Source organism: Puntigrus tetrazona, chromosome 20 (genome assembly GCF_018831695.1).
Source record: "Puntigrus tetrazona isolate hp1 chromosome 20, ASM1883169v1, whole genome shotgun sequence".
Classification (NCBI taxonomy): Eukaryota; Metazoa; Chordata; class Actinopteri; order Cypriniformes; family Cyprinidae; genus Puntigrus; species Puntigrus tetrazona.
The window spans coordinates 13,438,698-13,461,703 of record NC_056718.1 but is presented as its reverse complement, the minus strand read 5'-3'; the positions used below and the strand labels follow the sequence as shown (position 1 = coordinate 13,461,703).

At 38.2% G+C, this 23,006-nt stretch overlaps 2 protein-coding genes across 4 annotated transcripts in view; one reads left to right on the top strand and one right to left on the bottom strand.

Moving 5' to 3' along the window:
• On the bottom strand, positions 1 to 15,094 carry cep135 (centrosomal protein 135). Of its 3 annotated transcripts, XM_043220406.1 has the most exons (27): positions 14,583 to 15,093; positions 13,007 to 13,381; positions 12,492 to 12,633; positions 11,610 to 11,800; positions 11,366 to 11,533; positions 11,149 to 11,293; positions 10,714 to 10,798; positions 10,228 to 10,356; positions 9,801 to 10,016; positions 8,611 to 8,676; positions 7,827 to 7,977; positions 7,488 to 7,720; positions 7,081 to 7,233; positions 6,834 to 6,974; positions 6,568 to 6,645; positions 5,820 to 5,971; positions 5,566 to 5,681; positions 4,828 to 4,982; positions 4,632 to 4,687; positions 4,375 to 4,543; positions 4,125 to 4,235; positions 3,680 to 3,865; positions 3,395 to 3,604; positions 3,100 to 3,302; positions 2,350 to 2,454; positions 1,977 to 2,120; positions 4 to 1,361 (listed from the first exon to the last, which is right to left on the bottom strand). In XM_043220406.1, exons 3-27 carry the CDS (start codon positions 12,602 to 12,604, stop codon positions 1,340 to 1,342), a joined length of 3,498 nt encoding a protein of 1,165 aa, XP_043076341.1. In that variant the 5' UTR covers positions 12,605 to 12,633; positions 13,007 to 13,381; positions 14,583 to 15,093; the 3' UTR covers positions 4 to 1,339. The 3 variants fall into 3 exon arrangements, with proteins under 3 accessions (XP_043076342.1, XP_043076344.1, XP_043076341.1); XM_043220407.1 differs by having other exon boundaries at positions 1 to 2,120; positions 14,583 to 15,094; XM_043220409.1 differs by lacking the exons at positions 11,610 to 11,800; positions 12,492 to 12,633; positions 13,007 to 13,381; positions 14,583 to 15,093 and having other exon boundaries at positions 2 to 1,361; positions 11,149 to 11,265; positions 11,366 to 11,496.
• Positions 14,316 to 23,006, top strand: part of cracd (capping protein inhibiting regulator of actin dynamics) — a 23,431-nt gene continuing 14,740 nt past the window's right edge. The window contains exon 1 of the mRNA XM_043220402.1: positions 14,316 to 14,527. The gene's annotated coding sequence lies outside the window, so the exon portion shown is untranslated. The remainder of the gene's footprint in view (positions 14,528 to 23,006) is intronic.

Below are 23,006 nucleotides of genomic sequence, written 5' to 3'. Positions count from 1 at the left end.
AAAAAAAATGCTGTGTTTAAGAATAGCAAAGATGATGAACAATATTACTGATTCACTTCTTTTTTTTGTGAGCATTTCTATCAGAGGTTATGATTTAATTGTGGGATGTTATGATTGGTTATCAGCCCAGTCTTTGGTTCTCGAAATGCTCTGCGAATGTTCATTTTTGTTTAAAAAAAGAAAAACGAACAGAGCGCATTACCAGAACGTTATTATTTGCTTCTCCTGGAACCGTATGCCAACGTGAAGTTAGGGTTAGAGTCAACTCATTAGGGTGTTACGGGCATCTGCGTACAAGTCTTAATCATGCACTTTTATATATATTTCTTACTGGTTATTCCAGTGAGATTTTTTCATGGCTAACAAAAGTCACTTGACATAATAGCACACTTCAATAAACCGCTCATTCACGTAGAATGAGTTACATACCAATGTAATACGTTGCATTGATGAGCACAGCTTAGTATCACCAATTAAAACAAATTTAAGAAAAATTCAGCTCAGGGACATCCGTATCCGACTGCTTGTATCCGTTCAAACCGAGTTGGATACATGACATGCTGTTAATAACAAATTTAAGAACAATTCAGGAAGGCATGTTGAATACTCGTTAAACTTTTGAATATCAAAAGCATTCATGTTTTTTCTTTCCTATTTTATAAAAAAAAAAAAAAACGGACTGAATTTTTATCAGACCAAAGGGTATGTCACTGATATCCAAACAAAAGAATGATGACACCGTGTAGTGTTGTTTATATTAGTGTGAAGAGTAAATACTAAACCTGAAACGGATAACTAATCACGTTTATTCATAAATTAATCAGTCGACATACGTTCTGTTATACATACATACATACATACACATAAAACACGTTGGAGTGGTAGTGTCACATTAACAGCCCTGAGTAACATGGCCATATCAACTTCTGAAGACCTCCTGGGTCTCTTACATTCCCAGTTCATTTCACAACAAGTCTGCCATGTAAGGATAATAAAATATATAGAGTGCTACAAGCTGCTTCTTTTTCCATTCACAAATCTAACACTATTATTAATAACAATAATGACAACACAACTACTGCAAAACCATTTCTTTCAAGTTATTACAAAGTGTATAAATTGACAACATATTGGCTTTGGTGGCATAATTCTTCCTTTGACCTTATAGATATACAAGTATTTCCCTTTTAGAAGCGCAAGCAAATATCTTCTGGACTGATCTCAGAGACATTTCTGGCCCAACACAAACGTTTCCTCAGAACTGACTAAAACACAGGAATCTTCCACACAACATTTGTGTCTTTTGTCAGTGAAAATAGGACAGGCTGAATCATTTCCTCTACTCCTTAAAGCTCACACTTCTAAAAAATGTAAAGTAAACAGGGGTTAATTTAAAATCAAATACGCAAGGTTATGAATATCTATGGAAGCCTGTTTCCGCTGAATAAAGCCATATAAAAATAAAATTGTGACTGAATTTTTCTCAGAATTACATGAAACACACTCGCAATTCTGACTTTTTCACTTCTCAGAATTGTCAGACAAAAATCACAACGGCGAGTTATAGTCAGATTTGTAAACTTTTAGATATAAACCAGATAAAGATAACGAATATAAACAATTCTGAAAGAGTGAGAAACTCAGAAAATCTGAATTGCTAGAATAAGCAAGTTTATTTCACACAGCTAAAAGTTTATATTGTGCAATGTTTAGTTTAACATGATGCTACTTTGAGAAAAATAAAAAAATTCTGACTAACTTGCAATTACAAGTTCATATCTCACTTCTATATAAAAAAAAGGCAGAATTTCAAGTACGCATCACACAATTCTGGGAAATAAAGTCTAAATTGTGAAGTGTAAGCTCGCAGTTGCAAGAAAAAAAAAAAGCATTATTTTTTATTCAATGGCAGAAATGGCTTTCCATAAAAATCACATAAGAACTGGTACCTGCTGCAGATGAATTATATTACTCACTTTTCTGATATTTTGTCTACGGAAAGCTCCGGTGTGCGGAGGATGGAGCGCTCGGGAGAAGCAGGCCGGGGACTGAGAGGGGAGGAGCTCCGCAGTGAAGAGAAAGATAAGCCCTGTCTGCGCATTTCCTGCACAGCTCTCTCCCTGCCACACATCAACAAACATCTCACCAAGATCACAGCAGCCACATAATATTTGCCTCATCCATTTATATTCTTATTAGCCCTTTACGTAGCAACATGCTAATCTCAAGCACTTTTTGTCTGGCTATAAAGTTAATGTAGGAGGTAGAATGTTTTAAATGGGTCACTTACAATACACTCGATCACGGTTAGGCAGCTTACTAGGTTTTGCAATAAAGCCAAGGTCTAACCTTTCAAAGCGCTCAGTGGTTAGCTGCCTCTTGAGGACGTCCATTTCTGTCTGTAGCTGAGACACTTTTCCGCGCAGCTGAGAAACCTCTCTGGCATGGCCAGCCCTACAAATAAACACATTTTGAGACCTTGGAAGACAGGGCAAAAATATTTTTATTACCATTTTGTACTGCTTTCAAACTGTGCTCGAGTGCATTAAGACATTAAGATGAAGACATCCTCGTTTGATTGATGTCTGTTTGTTCAACATGCTTTTATCAGTGATCGCCATGGCAACTGCACTCACACTAGGCAATACTGATGAGAAACTGCTTGTTGACTCTTCATGCACCCTTAAAGAGGACACAGTCCTCTGTGTTCGCCAGTGACAAATATATATATATAAAAAACTATACAAATGTATAAATTATACATTGTGCGCAAAAAGGTTACATTGAAGTACTACATTATATTTTGCATATACCTTTCTGTATTATATTATACATACACACACACACATATATATATACATATATATATATACATATATATATATATATATATATATATATATATATATATATATATAAATATACATATTATAAAAATATTTATATATCATACACATAAATAAATTTGAAAAATATTTGATTGTTACATATCAAATACTTTCACTTTAAAAACCAAGCAACTTGGAAACTTTTGAAAGGTTGTGTAACAGTCACAAATGCATTATGAACGGTCCTTTTGCCCACTATTTTTCCACTTACGTTTTGCTGTCAGCAAGAGTCAGGCGGTCCTTCAGCACTTTGAGCTCAGACTCTTTCTCGCTGGCACTCAGGTGTGTTTGAAACTCCTTCTGCCGATTGGTGGAGAGCAGTGTCTCTAGATTGCGTACTGCCAGCCGCTCGCTGGCCAGCTGCTTTTTCAGGAGCTCTGCCTCAGAGCGCACATCCTCCAGTTCACCCGTCACCTGAGGTTCACATTCAAAGGTTAGCGATGGTTACTTGCATATTTGCTCTTTTTCAAACCCTTCCTAAAGACGCAGCAGGATGTTTCTCTTACTCTCTCCAGCTCCATGCTCTTAGCCGTCAGTTGGCGAATGGTGAGCTCTTTGCTGGAGTCGAGTTTGACGCACAGTTCTCTGACAGAGCCCAGATCTGCCAACACTGAAGCTTTCTCAGCTCGAGACTCCTGGACCTCCTCTTCCAAACGAGACATCGCCCGTGCCAGCGACGACACCTGAGCTTCATATGCTTGCAGAGCGTTCAAGTGCTGAAGGAAAACAGAGGTGATGAGGCACTGAAAAACAAGCTTTAATGTGCTCCTCCTGCCCAGAGTCACTCATACCTCCTGTATCTCTCTGTCTTGCAGTGAGACTCTCTCTCGGAGGTGTCTGCGTTCTGTGTCAGATGAGAGCAGCTCTAGTCTGATAGAGCTGTTTAGACCCTCGGCCTGCTGCAGCTTCAGCTCTCGGTCCTCTGACTCCGTGTGGACAGTCCGGAAACGCTCCAGCATGTCTCTGTTTTCCTGTTCCTATACACAACATAAACCCCCCAAAATCATAAATTGAACCGGATAAAACTGACACTTCTGCTTCACAAAATTATTTACCTGATTTTTAACTCTGAATATTTTTTGTTAATGTAATACTTTCATCACATACTTTAATTTTCTAGTTTGAGATTAATAATTGTAAACACTGGCCACTGTAAAAGTGGTTTGTTTAATTTAACTGTTTACTTAATTTTGTCCCAATTCCTAATTTTTGGTGTTTTTCCTCTCCATTTCTCACCTTGGCAGCCATCATGCTTTCAATCCGTGCCACCTCCGAGATATACGAGTGAACCCTGTGCTTCAGTTCATCCCTCTCATTCAAAGCTTCCTGCATCTCTGCGTGCACCGCCTGGAGAAAAGACCCCAAGAATGTGAGCATGTCTGTATGTTTACTTGTCATAGAAGTGCATTCACTTTTACTATCTGGAAGGGGTAGGAAGAAGAAAAAAAACAAAAGAGGAGAGGTCTAGTGGTGTGGATGTATGCACCTGGTTTTCTCTGGTCATGGTGGACAGATCGTCCTGTAACCTGCGGTTCTCTCTCAGCACGACCTCTCTCTCTCGACTGACAGCCGAGAGCTCCTCTTGTGATTTGTCCAGCTGTCTGCGCAGACTAGCAATCTCCCTCTCTCGACTGCTCAATGTCACCTTCAGCTGACTAAAATACATGACGTATGACATTTAAAGTCTCTATTCTTCCACAGAAAGACTAAACGTCTCATCCTAAAAACATTCATATTACTTACTCCAGAGAGTTCTCCAAGTCTGTGACTGTAAGCCGGACCTCCAAAAGAGTTTTTTCCTGTAGAGCAAAACCAATTTTATAAAGCAGTACCACAATTTTCATGATTTACTGATTACAAATTCTATAAAACATTCTGTATTGGGAACAGGAATGCAATAAGACATCCCCTCACATTGCGTGTCATGTATTAGCAGTACCTTCCTGTGGATCTCATCTTGTAGCAGCACCATACTCTCAGTCTTCTGGTCCACAGCATCCTGAAGGGAATCTTTCTCTCGGTCTAGAGAGGCTATTGTGCTCTGCAGACCTGCAACCTCATCCTTTCGAGATGAACCATGTCTACTCAGATCAGCTACACACACAAAAACAAGAACGCACAAATTCTTTCTATGAGAAAATTTACAACTGTACAGTGAAAGGATGTCATGATTTCATTTAATTTCAAAATACAGATTTAAGCCGTAACACCTTAATCCTAACCCTTTAAATTGAGCAACTGTGCATGTAAGAGCAGGTAACATATTTGCTTGTTCTGCTTGAGGCTATTGAAATACGGTATTGAACACACATTGATAAATTCATTTGAATTTTATCATATTCCACAAATCGCATATTAGAATTCTAAAAATTCATTCTGATGTATAAAACAATTTGGTGTTAAAGAAACATTAATAACAATAATTAATTAATTTGAAACAGTGGCATATCGAAATAACATAAGTTAAGTAACTTTCTCAATTAGTTAATACAGTAAGAATAATGAAATAAATGTGTTGGCTAGATACCATAGAAAAGGTATTTCTGACATGCCTAATACAGAGAGAGACGCATGAGAGAAAACAGGAAGGAAGACACAGAACATCTAATAATTGGATAAAGATGTGCACTTGAGAAAATTCAAAGAGAACACAACAAGACAATGTTCTGACACCCACCAATTTTCTCTTCTAGTTTGTCGATCTGTTGGTGAGCTGCCTGCAGTTCATTGGTCTTGACAGATAATCTGTGCTGAACATCTGAGAGAGACTGCTCCATCTGCTCCTGCAGAAGCCTAAACACACAAGTACACACACACACACAATATCAAGCGGGTTTTGAATTTTGTGTACAACTGCTGCCACTTATTTAAGCACAACCAAGACAGGCAGAAATGTCTGTCTACAGCAGTGCTACACACACACACACACACCTTAGTGCACAGTTCTCGGCTCTCTGCTGTGTGGCCTCTTCTACTTTCTGCAGCAGCACCGCTGACTGAGCCTTCAACTCCTTCTCAACTGCAACATGACTCTCCTTCAGTACAGACACCTGAGCGCGTAGATCAGCCCTTTCTCTTTCCAACTACACACACAGAGTAATGTATCACAATAGGATTTTTTTTTTTTAAACCTGAAAAAAAATAACCTCACATATAGGGCTAATTCATAAGTGAGCATTACTTTGGCCTACCCACAATTAGACGAATGACTGCATTGCTCTCATATATGTGCCATTTTGTTAAATCCTACATCAATCTAAACCTTACTGCTTCCAGAAGGTTACTATCATAACATACAATCAAAACCTATTTTTAAATGTTTAGGTCGCTGTGAATAAGTTGTGTGTCAAACATCCAAATGGGTTTAACCCAAGTTTACTTCAACTACTTAGGACTAGGAAATAAGAAATATGTGCAGAAAGTATTCTGCTATTAGTATACTAAGTATAATCCAATTTGTATGCATGAGAGCAATTCACGTCTCGTAATAAGAAATAAAAACTTCCCACCCAGGATCAAATGATAATTAATAGCAGATTACAAATATACAGCTCACTAAATGCCTTTCGGAAGTGATTCAGTTGTTCACAATCATTTTTAACAACCCTACAAGCACTGCCCTCTTCCTGCAGTAATGTTTGTGAAACTATAAAAGGCGCAAGCTCTGTTAGTGTAATACCATCTGAACAGTGTTCTCCAGGTCAAGAATCCTGATCTCCTCCTGTTCTCGGTCTGTCAGAGCTGTGCTCTGTGCAACCTGCAAAGACAGAATGAAGAATTATCCTGGCAACTCTCCCTTTAACACACAGCTATATCACTCACCCTACAAGTAAATTGTACCTTAGAAGTGCTGTGTGGAATCTCAAACATACAACTCTAACCACAGTTATTTATGGTCTGCAAAAAAAAAAAAATCTTAATTTGTAAACACAAACACTCGCAAACCTTAAGTCTGTCTCTAAGTGCATCTCTCTCTGCAGTAACTCTCAGGAGTTCAGCTTCAGTGTGTTCCCTGTCACCTCTGATCCTGTGCTGGAGTTCAGAGGACTCAAGCTCCCTTTGGACACGTCTTAGCTCCTCCTGAGCCTATATTTAAAACACATGCACAACCTTAAAGGAAAACACCTAGCTGTGTCTAATCTTAAAGGGATATTACACTTTAAAATAAATGCATTTCCACATTTCTTCTCACCTGCTGGAACTGAGAGCTGAGCTGGTCTCTTTCTGCAGTCAGTAATCTCACTCTGCTCTGGATTTCCTCCATGTGTTTCTCAAAGCCCAGCAGCACGGACTGCAGCTCATCCCTCTCCTTCAGGGCATTTGAAAGTTCTGCATCACCATCTTTCTAGATATACAAAAAACAGCCACTTGTTTCCCAGCAAGGTGTGATGTAATCATGTTGTTTTGGTATATTTGGTAACTACTTTCTAAAATAATTGTTATTTATTAAAGAATTAATCACTAAATGCAGCCTTGCTACAAAATCAATCATGACATATAAAATAAAAGGTTATAAGAAAATAATGCTTGCATAAAATCTATAATAACAACTTTGATTATCTTTATTTTGATAATCAATAGTGAGATGTCAGCTCCAACCTTTCCAAGCCAGCTGCCTCTTCCTCTGGGGCTCCTCCCTCTGCTTGGACTAGGGGTGGGGCTTTTGTCTGCCCTGCCCCTGAGCAGCCGGTAACGCTCCAGCTCCTGTTTGTAGTAATTCCTTTCCTCCTCTAAACTTTTCACAAAGCCATCCAGACGGGATGGAGACCGCTCCTTGCCACACATACCATGCCTTGCACGCATCCGCTCCAATTCCAGAATTATCTCCTTGTCTGTAACAAGCAGAGTGACAAAATCAGGTGAATGACATATCACATATGCACACACACACACCACTCCACCTGCAAATTAAACATAGAGAGCAGTGTTACATCTCACCGGCCTGTGTCATTGCTTCTACTTTATCCTGAAGTCTATTTTTGTCTTCTTCCAGAAAGTGTACCAGGCCCTCCATCTTGTCATTCTGTTCTTGAAGATCAAGCAGCTGATCCCTCAGACGGTCTTTCACATGATCTCCCTCTGCCATGTCCTTCAACAAATCATTGCAAAAAAAGGTATTACTTTTTTTTTTTAACGAATCTCACCCAAATCACAGTTAAACCTGAATGCACTGGGTGGCACTGTGGACATGACCTGATAAGTGGCGATGGTGTGTGCTTTAAATTATTTAATCGACATTATAATATTTATTTGGTATAAGATTCCATTCCACAGTGTCTGAATTTAAATTCAAGCTAAAAACAACTTTAAGGCTAATTCTAAGGCTAACAAATGTCATTTATTTTTAAATTCAAATTTTCAGTTTTTTTTTTTTTACTTAATGTTAATTTATTGACATTTATTGTCGCTTTGCTGTCTTTATATGCTTCTTGTCCCTTTTTTAAATTTATCCTTTGTATTTTAGTCCAGCACAATGACCAAGTACTGGTATGGTTTAATTTTTTTCTATATAAATAAAATTTAATTTGACTGATACTTCCTTATAGTCAGGAATCTTTTAATAAATGTTTTAAAGTAACATAAAAATATAAGCTTTATATCCAGAAGCTATACTGAACCATCCATGTCATGTCAGGCCAGACAGAATAAATGTGCTGTTCTGAACCAGATGGTTAATTTAACAGCTCATTTCACATGCTGCAGTGTGGACCCATGCACATACCCGTCTTAATGTAGCGATGACCTCCTCCAGGTTCTCTAGCTCCTGCTGTTGACTCTGAATCTCTTTCTAGAGATAGAAAGAGGGCAGGTGTAAGTATCATTGCGTAAAACTATATTTAATATGTTTAAGTATTTAAAATATATGAAAATTAAAGCATGCATCAAATGTTCGGCAACCAAAATTATTTGGCTGAAAATAGCAAAAAAAAAAATTTCCGGTGTGCAACTGAATAACCGAAACACCAAATAATTATCCCGAACAATATTGTGATGTGATTAAATATAGGCGCTCACTAATGCAGCAAACATGTTGACGGTGTAAAGGCATTTAAAAGTGTCTGAGAATTTTTTTGAAACACTGACAGCGACAGACTGTTTAGCACTGCATCTCATGTCATGTAATGGGAAGAGTAACGGTAGCTGTTGCTGGTTCCTGTGTGATGACTGAATTCACGAAATTGCAAATGATTAGTAAATAAACAGCAGACAGTTTTTTTTTTTTTAATACATGCACAGATAACCTTATTCCAACAGTGACGTAGGCTATCGGCTTGTTAGCCATGGTTTTAAGCCCAAATCTGTGCTGAAACATTGTTACTAGCCAGCTGCTCAGTAACATTTTGTGCAGTTTTAAAATAAAATAAGACAGCAATAATGATCATAGTCATCAATAGCTCTATTAATACATTTTTTTCTTATAACACTCCAAATGGGATCTGTAACATGTTTTGAAAGAATTCTTTTCTGCTCAGCAAGACATGTTTAGAGTTAAGTAAATATTAATATTATATGCTTTTTGAAAAGCTAGACAATACGGTAAAAAGCACATTTTGGCTATTCAATTTATGCAATTGTGATAAAAAAATAACTGTAAAATAATTTCACAAAACCAGATTAAGATTCTTTGCATATCGAATGTCATCTAATATTACTAAAATGCCTTTGTCTATGTGACTGCCCCAGGATCTATTAGCAACAAAATATAATTAAAGGCAAATAAAAAAAACCCTGCTTAAATCACTTATATGCAACGTTAATCCAACATTAATTTCACATAAGAAGATTCCACAAAACTACAGTGTGTTAATCCATCCAATTAACTTCAACTGTAATCCTTCAGCGAAGAACTGAGGTTTATTTTATAACTTTAAAAGGGTGATCACAAGCATAGACCCTGACCATGGAGTTTACCTTGGCCTCTTGCAGCTCCATGTCGGCGGTCTCTAGAACCATCTCTTTGTCTTTCTCTAGCTGCTGGGCGAGCTGGTCTATCTCAGTGAGTTCCTGACACAGCTCTTGGTTTCGAGCGCTCAGATCAGCCACCTCACTGGACACAGTCTTCTTCCTCTGCTGCAGTCCATCAATCCTCTGCTCCAAGGATCTGTTGGTCTCCTGCAGATACTCTATCTGAGGGAGGATATTATTTGTTATTATTGAGTTATTACAGCTAATCTACCTAGAGATAAACACCAATCAACAAAGCAAAAAGAAATAAGAAGTGATGGACATCAGACTGAACTCTTAATCCTAAAGGCATATGCTTGGTTCGGTGGTCTCAGTCAGATAATCTACCAGACAAGATAAAGTAAATGTAATTATTAGAGGGATATCTATTTACCTGCAGGTTCAGATGAGCGATAAGTTTTTCATTACTGATGTTTTGAGCCTCTAGAGAGATGACATCATTTGGTCGCCCACCATCTAGAGCTCGATTCAGACGATCGATCTCTTTATCTCGCTCTTCCACCTGTACACAAGGCATGACAACATTTCTTAGGGTGCAGGTTATGAATAAAAGCAGTAACACTTTTAAAATGAGACGACATTATTATAGAAATTATTTTAACAGTTCTGAATACCCAGACATAAAGGATGTTGCAAAAAAAAAAGTATAATCACAACTATAATCATGCCTTCACTCTCATCAGATAATGAGGATAGGGGTATAGAGAAAAGCCAGACAGCCCTTCAAATTAACACTCTGGACAAGGCAAGGGCCAGGCGGAGGGCTAGGGGAAGGGGTATAAAATAGAATTGGGATTCGGCCTAAGTATTCACAGTACATCCAATTTAATTAGATAGGCTTGAGCGTGTGCATGCTTACCTGTGTGTTGAGATGTTTGATTCCCATCTGTGCTCTCTCCAGGTCAATCTTCATCTGTGCCATTTCCTTTTGAAGCTCCTGAATCCTAGTCATAATATTTTTCTTTAGGAAAAGCTATTTATATAATTGTATTCACATTTATAAACTATGAACACCACAATTATTAAAATGCCTTATATATATATATATATATATATATATATATATATATATATATATATATATATATATATATATATATATATATGCAAACACACACAAAGTTATTTAGAACTATATTTACAGCACTTCATAAATATATCATAAAATATTATAATGTGTTAGAAGCTGTGCTAATTAATGCAGTAATGCAAATTAATACATGTTTAAGCATTTTCTTTTTTTCTGTTCAAATGCATTAATTACAAAATGACTGTTTTGCTTCCTCCCCCACACCTGTCATCAGCCACCTGAAGAAGGTCAGCGATGTAAGGATCGTCTGGTTGCACCACAGATGAAGAGATGGGGCCACTGGAGGGTGGGAGGAGTTCATCTATCTGCATCCGCTGACGTCTAAACGGGATTGATCGTTTCTTCCCTCCTAAGTAAATGAGTCATTGATCAAAAATTGCTAAACTGATCACAGCTGCAGTGTTGAATAAAATGTACGAACCAGGTGTCTGAACAACAGCTTGCATGTTCTTATCCTGGAGCTGTAGGATGCGCTCTGTCTTAGCTTTGCTGTCCTGCTCAAGAGACCGGACTTTGTGCACATACTGATTATTGAGGAACTTCAGATCTGAGGTTTCATGGTCCAGTTTCCTGATGTAAGCTTTCAGCTCTGTTAATGGAAAAATGTTTATTATATAACCATTCCCTTTAGCAACAGGATTTGAGGCATTAGACTCAGTTCATACCCCTGCCGATCCGATCCTTGTCCTCTCTCAGTTTCAACAGCCCAAGGTGCAGTTCATTGTTTTCTCTGACTAACCGGGCATTTTCAGCTTTATATGGCTCCAGAACAGCATCGACATTTCGGCTTTCTTTTTCCGTCTTCCCTGCAGCAAGCTTGGCGTTCCTGAGACTCTCTGTGGTGTGGACCAGGTCACTGAGATATAAATGAAACAGAATAATTTTGCTCCTGTCAAGTCATGTTTCACATAATAAACACATTACTAAAATGTATATCATGGTTTTCATGAAGACTATTTCCATTAGAAAGATAACATGATTTTCAGACATTTTGTAATTCCTATGATGAACATCTATGTTCAGAGCTTTTCTTGCCCCATTTGACCAGTATAGCCATGTCACATTCTAATATAATAGTGTATTTTTGTCTTAATGCCACGAAAAAAGTTTATAAAAATTAAATAAATATGTGGTTTTGTGTGACGTGTAATTGTTACTGACAAATCACGCAGATATACCACCTGGATTTAACCAAGCAAATGGTCTAGGTTCAGCAATGTTATGTCAAAAAAATTTTGTCAGCTGACTACATGAATATCCTGAATGACCTGGTTATTCCATCAGTGGATATTTTTTCTTCCCTGATGGCAAGGGCAGGCTCAAATTGTGAAAGAGTAGTTTAGGGAGCATGAGACCATTTTCACATATGGATTGGAATGCGTGCCATAATCAAAGCTAAAGGCAGTCCAATTAAATATTACGACTTTTTGGCACACACAAACGCACCTTTTAAAACAAATAAAGATGCGTGCGTGTGTGTGGGGGGTATCTAAAATATTGATCCAGATAACAAAAATCTTTCAGCATGAATAATACTGTATAATCACCTGAACAGTTTCTCGACCAGGGGCAGGCTCTCGATGGCTAGTGGCTGTCTGTAGCCCAGCTGATCCAAGCGTTTCCGCAGGCTGATAAACTTCCGCTCGGCGCTGGTCGTCATGGTCGTCCAACACAAATACACGCTCCGCTCTGCATGCACACAGTGACACAGGCAGGCCACTGGTTGATTTCATTTCCTTATTTTATACTTTAAGCATTTCCAAACAGACTTTAAGGAGGAGACGCGTCCGTTCCGTTTCAAAATGATCCGCGTCTGTCAGATGGTTGCAAGTTTCGTCGTTACCAATAGAGCTTAATGAACCATAGATGCTTTTGGGAAACAGACCCCTAGACAGCACTTTTGGACGCACCGCGTACGTTTGATAGCTTTCTATGCAAAGTTAGGTAGCTCACGTATAAAACGCGACCATAAAGCTAACTTACATTCAGCCATTTAATTTAGTAGCGCGCATACACACACACACACACACACACACACACACGTTGTTCACAAAACTCTTACCCTTGTTGTTGTTCGCGTAAACTGTCAGTCGCTCTTCGGGGGGCAGTTCGCTGTCTCAGCCTCAGTCTTCATTCTGTAGTAATCATAACATTAGCAGCGCCACGGAAATAAAGCTTCTCTCCTCAAGGTGAACACGACAGCCGATAACCCTTAACGTCTGCTTGCTATTCGTTGTTTGGGTGCTTCTGCTCGGTGCGTTCATAGCGTGAAACAGTGTCGAGGTTTGCTGAGAATCACCGTCTCCCGCAGATTTCCTCCCCTCCCCACGGCGAACGGTCTTCCGGTGGCGGTAACGCTGTTTGAAAATGGCGCCGAGGAGAAGGAAAGACCAGTCCTGCTCATTCCCGTCACTGAAACTGCGCCATCTAGTGGAGACTGGTTGAAAGGACAGATAAAAGTGGTTGAAATCACGTGACTGGACTACCGGTCGTATGTAGCACGGGTATATTTGTATCAGTAACTGCAAAAACGCACAACGCGTCCGTGGAAAGCGTGATATATTCAGCAACTAAATAAATCGAATCGATTAAAACGACATTGTAACTGTTTTTTTGGCCCATGGTCATATATTTGCTGTTTAAGAGAATTCAAGCTTAAAGAATATTTATGCAAGCCCCTAAATATGAAGAAAATTTACTTTTACTGGAATGTTGAAATATGCTATTTTATTTCTATTTCAGTACATACTAATGCATTACAATGCATATAAATATCAGTTGTCAGTCATTGTCCAATAATATGAATTAGTGAGAGGACATGTATTTGTAGTTTTATTATAAGCGGTAGAGAGAAACGATTTAATTGGATCCACGTTCTGAACGACCTTTTTTTACAGCACACAAACAGTAAAACACTTACAGCCAATCGGAAGGCACCTATTTTAAGCTCAGGCATTTAAAGCGACAGATAACAAACTGCAGCACACTCTTCTAGTAAACCTGATGTTGTCGTTGGTTGCTTTTTTATCTACGGACGCAGAAATAACATTCTTGGACCGACAGATGTTTAAAATTATGTCTCGTGAATTCATATAGAATAATTGTATATTATGATTTAAGTGCTGTGCATTTAGGCGTGAAGCCTTTTTAATTGGCAAACAAATACCGAGGGCAATTCTTTCAGCCTCTAACTCTTTCAGACCGTGGCCTGCATTTAGAGGCTTGTGCAGCATTCATCAAATTAAAAGGGTGTATATTTATAAACAGAAATGTCAGAGCAGAACGCTGTGTTTTTATTGTGCGAGCAGCCTCTGCCACACCCTCGTGCTTCACGTGCAGCTGGGCGAGAAGCAGCGCCTCCGCGCGCACTGAATGCGTACAGAACCGTCGCGAGGAGGAGGCAAGCACTCGCAGCATCAGCAACACGCGCGCGCGCGCGCACACACACACACACGCATGCACACACACACAAAGAGGTCAGCTCGCGTGCTGCGACTTGAATGGAAGATAACCGAGTACCGCGAGACACAATAAAGGAAGCATAGGACCCGATCGGCGTGCCGTGCCGTCACACTCTAGAGAGGTAGGAGACGATCAAACATTTGTTTGAACTGCATAGCTTTGTCGGTGATACTGACCTTGTCATATAGCCCATCTTCCAAAATCCACCATTCTTCACAGATGTGTGCTCAGCTGGGGAGGCATGGAGATGTCTCGGGCTGCATTTGGCGTTGAAATGCACGATAAGATCTGTCATTGTATAGAAAACGCCGTCGATACGTTTGCATCATCACATCAATCTGCCCCCTCCGTATGTTGCCTCTTATTAGCTTATTTATGAATGACAGTCGTTTTGATTAGGCGATGCTGTGGATTGCTTAGATATGTCCGCAAAACAATGACAATATTTGAATTATGAGTCGTCAGTCATTCATAATACGCTTACGGGAATTGGTGCAGGCAATTGATGGTGCCCCGAGCTTTAGTGTCGTTTCCTCTCACGATGCATACCTGCCACAGTGCATGCTTTTGTGGCAAAAGATGCCATCGATAGCATTGCCCGTTCCTAAAAAGAACATGATGGCTAGTCACTATTTAAATAAGCCAAATATACATCACCGGTACGCTTTATTATCATTATTTAAAGCAAGATAGGCTTCAGTGTTCATAATACCAAAAATATTTTTAATAGACAGTGTCTGGCCTAATTTTACTTCTTTTGTCATGACGTAACGATGATGTAATGCCTAACTGTAAATTGAATTTCAGTTTGTTTCTTTGTTTGTGTTTGCTATCAGGTTCACACCATATAAACACACTGGCGTGGTGCACATGCATGAGTTGTTTATTGCGTAACTAACATTGCTCTTATATTGTCGAAGGCTCACTGATCAAAAACATTCGCAAACCTTACAACTGCCAGTTACTATAGAAGGTTAGGATTTTATTTTCTCACTTTACACATGGACAATATTCAGCAGTCTTAGCTGTAACTTCTTGCATGGAAATGAAATTGAATCAAAGTCATTGCAATCTGAATTTCTTGGATTGCATGCTTTTAGGATTAGATATGCACTGCTATTAGAATTTATGGCTCATATGATAAGCTAAGAAGTATTTAAACTTTTGTAAAAAAATAAATAAATAATAATAATTATAACATAAAAATAATAAAAATGAAACACTGAGAACTAAATACAATTAATTTAGACTTCACAACATTTTAATGTGCAGCATGAAAATTGATATTCACTCAGATTAGCCAAATATTAAATTTAACCATGCTATTAAATTATGTGCATTTTCAAAATGTACTTTTGGTGAGTGTTTGAGAGGTAAAGAATAGTAGAAATAAGCATGCAAAATTCAACACTGACTAAAGACAACCATACTGGTTTGTAACCAATATGACATATTATACATTTTTATCCATTTATTCTTATCCAAAAAATTTACTTATATTTTTTTGCATCATAAAAACCCAGTAATGAAATCATAATTTAAACCGAAAGGTCATGGATTCTTGATGGAAAAATCAGATAAAATATATAAAAATTGGAATGATGAAAACCCACACTGAATTGGCACATAACAACAGCATGAATGATAAAAAGAATGTTACATTCTTGGGCCCGCCAGACAGCCTCAGAAGTTCCCACTGCTGACCTCAGTTTGGTGGCATGTTCCTCGTATTCACCCTGGAGATTTGTGCGTTCGAGTAGAGGAAACCAGAGAAACTGCTCCCGAGGCTTCCTCCCGCTGTTAATAATTCATTAAAAGGCCAATTAATATTAATCCATAAAAAGTACTGCGTCAATACAAGTTGACCAGTGAAGGGGAAAGGCCTTGTGTGTTTGACTGGAGTGTCCGTGCTTTTGTTTGTGCGACAGATGATCCCACAGCATAATCTGAATAAGGTTACACATCTTTAAACATCAGTGGGTGTGCCTTAAGCATGCTTGACTATACAGGATGTTATTTTCCACCACAATATGACCTGATTAAACCCACTTTAGTATGCTCATGGATCGGACGTGACAGACACTGGCCCCAAAACATTATGTGGTATAACATTGCCCTCTAGTGTAGCACGACTCAGATAGACAATACTAATATAGAGTCATCCATTGATCCCTAGAGGAATTCGTATTGCCTTTGGCTGCAGATATTAAAATAGATGGGCATCAATAGACACGACCAAACAGTGTCTTAATAGGCACTTACAGTAACATTACCCCTAGATATGAGGTAACGCAATCTGCACTTTAGCATCATTAGAAAATGATCTTTCATGAGCCGAGATTTCAGAAGACAGTAAGATGTGTTGCATCTGAATTGATATTCGATCGAATGCATGTATGAAAACAGGCAAATGTTGCCTAGACACTAGAACACACCATTGCTGACATGTAGGTCAGTCAATTAGTCGGGGCAAGTAGCGTTTTACATGCAGTAGAGGTTACAAGCTTTAGAAATTCAGTTGGTTTTCTGTCCTTATTAGTGTAAACTAGACCATTTGTGCATATTTAACATGCTTATACTTTTATATGGTTTCGTTTTTTAAATGATCTGCTAGGCCTAGATCTATCTGAATAATTTCATAATTAATAATGAATTGTCAATTAATAATTCATCCGGAGGAATGTTGCTTTTTACTAAGGGTGTGTTTGCACATGAAGTTCGGGTCTCCCTTTTGGTCCAGACAAAAAAAAAAAAGAAAGAAAAGAAAATGATTGATTTAGTCCTGGTTTATTTAGGTAATTTTTTGAAACAGAACTTTCAGATACAAAACAAAAGACGTGAGGATAAGGTCTCAATGCACTTATGTGTGTATATATGGTGGTATTTTTACCATCTTAAAACTCACATACAGCAGTCTTCCATTGCGCTGAGCTCTGCTGCAAGAAGTTGGCTGTTCCAGTGTCTGTACAGATCTGTATTGGTAATAGCTAGGACTAGAAGATAGAGGTACGCTTGAGCGTTTTGTACATTTTAGAGTTGTATGTTGTGACATCACTTCTTGTTTCCGGGTTCATTTAAGGATCCCTGATCAGTGCTGCATGCTTATATCAGTTGAACCACACCAAAGTTTGTTTGGAAGTGGAATGAAATCCCCTGAAAAGGTGGGTCTCATTACTCAAATGAACTGCACTAACAAAGTAATCACTCCTGGTCATTTTGTTTTTCAAGCCAAAACTGCTTAAAGAAAAAATATACTAAAACTTGTGTGGAAGACCAGGAGACATGCACGCACTTAACTATTGACATGCATCTCAAGTAGCAGAACCCAATCTGTACAGACCGCTGTTAACAATGACACTGCACAAATTTCTGTACAAAAAGAGGGATATTTTAAGACCTAGACACATGAATGGAGGGGTTAGAAGGGCACAGTGGCAAAACAAAGGCCATGATTTTCAGATTCGAATGCATTGCGAAATTTTGATGCACAGATGCTTTTTGTTTTTGTTCATCCTGACTAAAAACAGGGACTGCATATTTGCTTGTTTGATGGAGACTGCGACAGGACACAGTTAGGAAATGTGTGTCTGTCAGGGAACGCGCTGTAATTACATTATCTGCCTCAACCCAGTTCCTCCTCTCATTTTAATCAGCAACGCTGTATGCTGTAAGTAAGACGTTTTAGCTGCACTATCATACAATAACTAGTGCCCCACATCAATTATTTCAACATTAAAGCTTCTCTAATTTCACCCCGACCACAAAGTCATGTTGTACAGAAAATTGAACACAGGTCGGTCCTTGGGTACACAAAACTTTGACCTGTTATACAATTACAATGCAGTTGCAAGACTTTGAATTTGCTGCTCCACACTAGTCTTGTACACACAGGCACTTTATCAGAAAAGGAGTTATAGTCTTTATCGTGTAACGTCAAGTTGAGAAATTATTAACAACTGACTGGAAATCACATTTCCAACATATCAATTAAAACCGAGACCATAAAGTGGTTCTCGGTGGATTCATATTCTAGAGTTAGGGATCACTACGGGCCATGTCTTTTATTGGAGTGGGTTGCTGGTCTTGGCCTGCTCTTCTGCAGATCTTGAAAGGTAATGTTTTGAGATTGAGATTGATTCCTCAATGATTCCCTTCTGTGTCTGTTCTGTGGGAGTTTTTATTAAACGCAGATATTCACTGCCAGAGTGAGTCACTACAGTCTCCGAAGTTTAACACATCTAAAAAAGACTCAGCCTTTCAGTGCGGGAGCGATTCTGAATCTCGAAAACACCATCAAGATAATGAACTTATTTTTAGAGCTGAAAACAAACAATTGAAAGTAGCATTGTTGAAGCAGCAGCGTACAATTCCCACAACACTGATGCAATAATGACTGTTTCCAAATAAATACTACACATTTCTCCCTGCCCAACCAAGAACTCCTGCTCCAAACTCACGCCAATGGTTAAGCCACGCGCTGACATGTTTGTCTAGCAAGCTAGTTTGCAAGTGGTTTACTAACAGATGTCTCTCCTCATTAAACTGAGACAGGAGAATTGATTTTTACATCAAGTAAACTGCACACATCAGCTTACAGGGTCTAAATACTTTTGCAAGGCATTGCATGTTCATAGTCTATTAGTAAATATAGTTCATCATGTTAACACATGTTAACGTGTCTGTCAGTAGGGCTGAGGACAGCAGAAATGACATTCATTATTGTTTATGCCAACTGCTAAGTGTTCTTGTCGTTTGAGACTGCATGTTATCCAATAAAATCTATAATTACTTTCCAGTAACATAGACGTTTACATAAGTATTACTGAACAGCATATTTTGACTGAGTGCAGCACGAGGGGCAGGCAAGGTATGAGATTTCATATAACCCTGTTGAAAAAGACCATCATATGCTGGTTAGCCCTGTATCTCGCTCTCTCATCAGCTGTACTTCATCTGCAATGTGTTTTTCAGTCAGAACTCATTTCACACGGCAGGATTTGGAATTGCCAAATATTTCACGGGCAGTTCTTTCAGATCGCGTCTTTGATAAATCACACTATGTGATTGTCACTCATGTGAACAAGCACAAATGTACTGTTTGATTTTAAGCATTTGTCAGTGATTTCGTAAAACCTTTAAGCGAGTGGAAATCGGGGCTAAAATCCTGCCGTGTGACAGTCTGCTCCTTCACTTCTAAACGAATCAGCCTTGCTGAACAAATAGATTAAGGAATAATTAATAAAGACAGTCAATTTTAGTTACCTACAGGTGTGGCAGAAAGATTGACCCTAGCCTAGCCCCACCACTGATGCAAAGACAGACAGTCTGGATCATCAAACCAAGTGATACGAGCTGTGAAAAGTCCCTTTTAATATAAATTTTTATTATCATCTCTTGACCTGTCAGATTTGAGAATCAGAATAACTTAATTACAATTAATTAGGACATACTTTATATTAAGTGCCTTTCACTACTGTTTTAACATTTAAATGAATCATTTGAGAAAATGCACTTATTGCATGCAATTACATTTTGAATTAATTTCTATAACCCTTAACCCACTCCTAATCCTATCACAAAACCGTATCCTAAATCAGTACTCTCTTAAACTTGTGATAAAGACGGGCACTATAATCAATAATTTAAGTATTCATGTAGCTTTGTAAAAGGTGTTAAACCACTGATGTCATGTTGACTATTTTAACAATGTTCTTACTACTTCCTTGTGGCTTGAACATGGTGGTTATGTTGCTATCTATGCAGGGTCAGAAAGAAAAGTATCAAATTTAATAATAATTAAAAAAAAAAGTTAATTTGTGTTCTGAAGACAAACAAAGGTTTAGAATGACATGAGGGTAATTAATGACAAAATGTAAATTTTTGGGTGAACTATCCCTTTAATAGCAGTGTTTCAAAATACAGCATAAGTACACTAAATTTGTTTTTGACGTGGGACCATTCATCATGTCAACAAAAATACTACTATGTACTACTTTTTATATAAAACTATAATGTAATGATCTGCATTATGTAGTGCTACTTTTGTATTTAACGTTTAACTTTATAAGTGACAGCCATTAAGATTGTAATTGAGAGTGTTAATTGAGTAATATATTTCTGCTTAAATGCATAATCTGCCATGTTTTACATATGCCTAAATAAATATGCCTACTTAAGATTGCTCCTTAATAATACAGTTGATTTGTGACACTGGAAACAGATAAGCAGTTTCCGCCACTATTGATCGCCACATGTCTTTACTCAGTTAATGAAGGGCCTTGTTCTGTGAAATTGTTTTAACACAATACACACACGCATCCTCACATACGCTGACAAACAAGCTTACAGTCACAGTCTTTGTGTGTGCTGGGCAGTTCGAAATGATCAATGCATGTCTGTTCTTCCTGCCCCTGGTAAGCTGGCCAATGAACAAAGTGCCATTCTGTGAGCAGCAACAGAGACGGCAGTATGAAGCGGCACACTACCTCACCATCATCACCCACTTTCTCCTCTCTCAAACACATTCTAGGATTGTTTTCAGTCGCATGTGTAAACGCATCTCGAGCATAGGCCGCGAAGCTCTCACATGGGACATCATGCAAACAAAAATCCCACGAGGAACGCACAAAACACACATTGTATGAGTTTTATGGCGCTATCAATATGCGTACTGTCATTTTTCACACTGTATTCAATAACGGAGATGTTTGTGGATTCGTCATTCGTGAATTCGTCACTCGTCGCAGATATATGCGTCCCCGTGCTCGCAGCACAACACGCACGGATGTGAGCATTCGTGAGTTCTCTGTGCACCTGTGCAATGTGACACCTGACTCTAGGTAATAGCGTAGCTCCACAGTAACAGCAGGCAAGTGGAACAGCCACACATTCATACACGCATACATTCTAGCCTCTTACCCAGATTATTCGACAACCAGGTAAGCCTTTATTCTTGCGAAAACCTTCGACCATATATGCGATAGTGTTTTTTGGGGGTTTCCTTTTTGTAATGCATGTGGCATGATAGCGTTAAACACAATAGGCCTCTGTTCATGAACTGCCATTATCTCTCGCCAGCCCCACATCCTCAAAGGCTCATTGTGTCCGTCTTATTGTATGTATTGTATTGTAATTTGTAAATGTACGCACATTTAATGATAACAGTGTACTAGCCAATAGCTTTTTACTTATTTTGGTGTAAAATATATATTAAAGTGAGTTGTTAGTGACTAAGTTCATGAAATGCCTCATGTTTGTGTGTCTCGGTACACATGAATACTCAACAATTCTTGCCATGAATTTTTCTTTTGTTTTATAGGTGTTTCAGACCTCTTAATTATGTCTTTGTTCCTTTTATCTTCATATATGGTATTTAGAACTTTGGTATCGGTAAGATTTTCATTCTTTTTTGAAGGGAATACTTGTTTTCAGCAAGGAGGCATTTGTAATTGTTCATTTGAACTTTCTCTTTATCAGAGAACCTTCAGAAACTGTTTTCAACATCATTAATAGTAATAAATGTCAAAGCAAATCATCGTATTAGAACGATTTATGAAGGATTGTGTGACAGTGACTTCAATTGAGTAATTCAGCTTTGCTAACACAGGAATATATTACACATTAATGTTTCTCAATATTACTATGTTTCTGATTAAATAAATGCCACCTTGATGAGCATAAGAGACTTCTTTCAAAAACAATTCAGAACCTAGATGTTTGAACAGTAGTATACATCAATAATAATTCATTTAACAACTTAAACCAAAAGGAAATTCTACCTTTATGCATTACAGAATCATTGTTTTTCAAAAGAGCCTAGACTAGCACCTGGCAGATTCACACAACCAACCTTCTACACTGTTTTTTTTTCTCAATTCTAAATGACTTAGAAAGAGAAAGAAGGGCTGACTAAAGAGCTTGTTCATGTCTGTGACTGCAGGCTGAGTTCTGAGTCAAAGCAGTTGCATAAAATGTCTATTTGGCGGATCGGGAGGCTAATGAAGCGGTGTAATGTTGAAGTAGTGTTTAAAATCATAATTTGCCATATATGTTATATACTTAATATATATGTTATATTATAAGGGAGACTGGGACTCGTTGTCACATGGGGAAGTTATCGCAATGACCATACTGTATATTTCCTTATCTAGGTTTTTACAATTTGTAGTGAAGTTTGTTTGTTAGCAGTTGTTATTTTAAAAAAATTAATTCAACTATTTATTTGAATAAAGTTTGAACTATGTTCTAGACATTTTCATACAGTAGAAATGATATGCTGGGGCAAGCTGTCATGTTTTATATGTTATAATCTAATATAATTTGATATTTTCATGCTTTATTATATGCTAAAATATTTCACATGTATATTTGGTTGAAAGCTTCCGAATGGGACAAAAGTAACCCAAAAAGCGCTATATGTTTTTTTTTCTGGTTAATACTGTTCAAGGTTGACTGAGCAAACCAAAAAGTGTGACAACTAGCCCCGATTCCTATTTATATTACTGCAAGTTGCACAGGGTTCAGTTCATAAGAGTAATGTTTGGATCAGAATTGCCTGGTTCATAATGCTGACGTCAAGCTTGAAAGGCAACCCTGACATC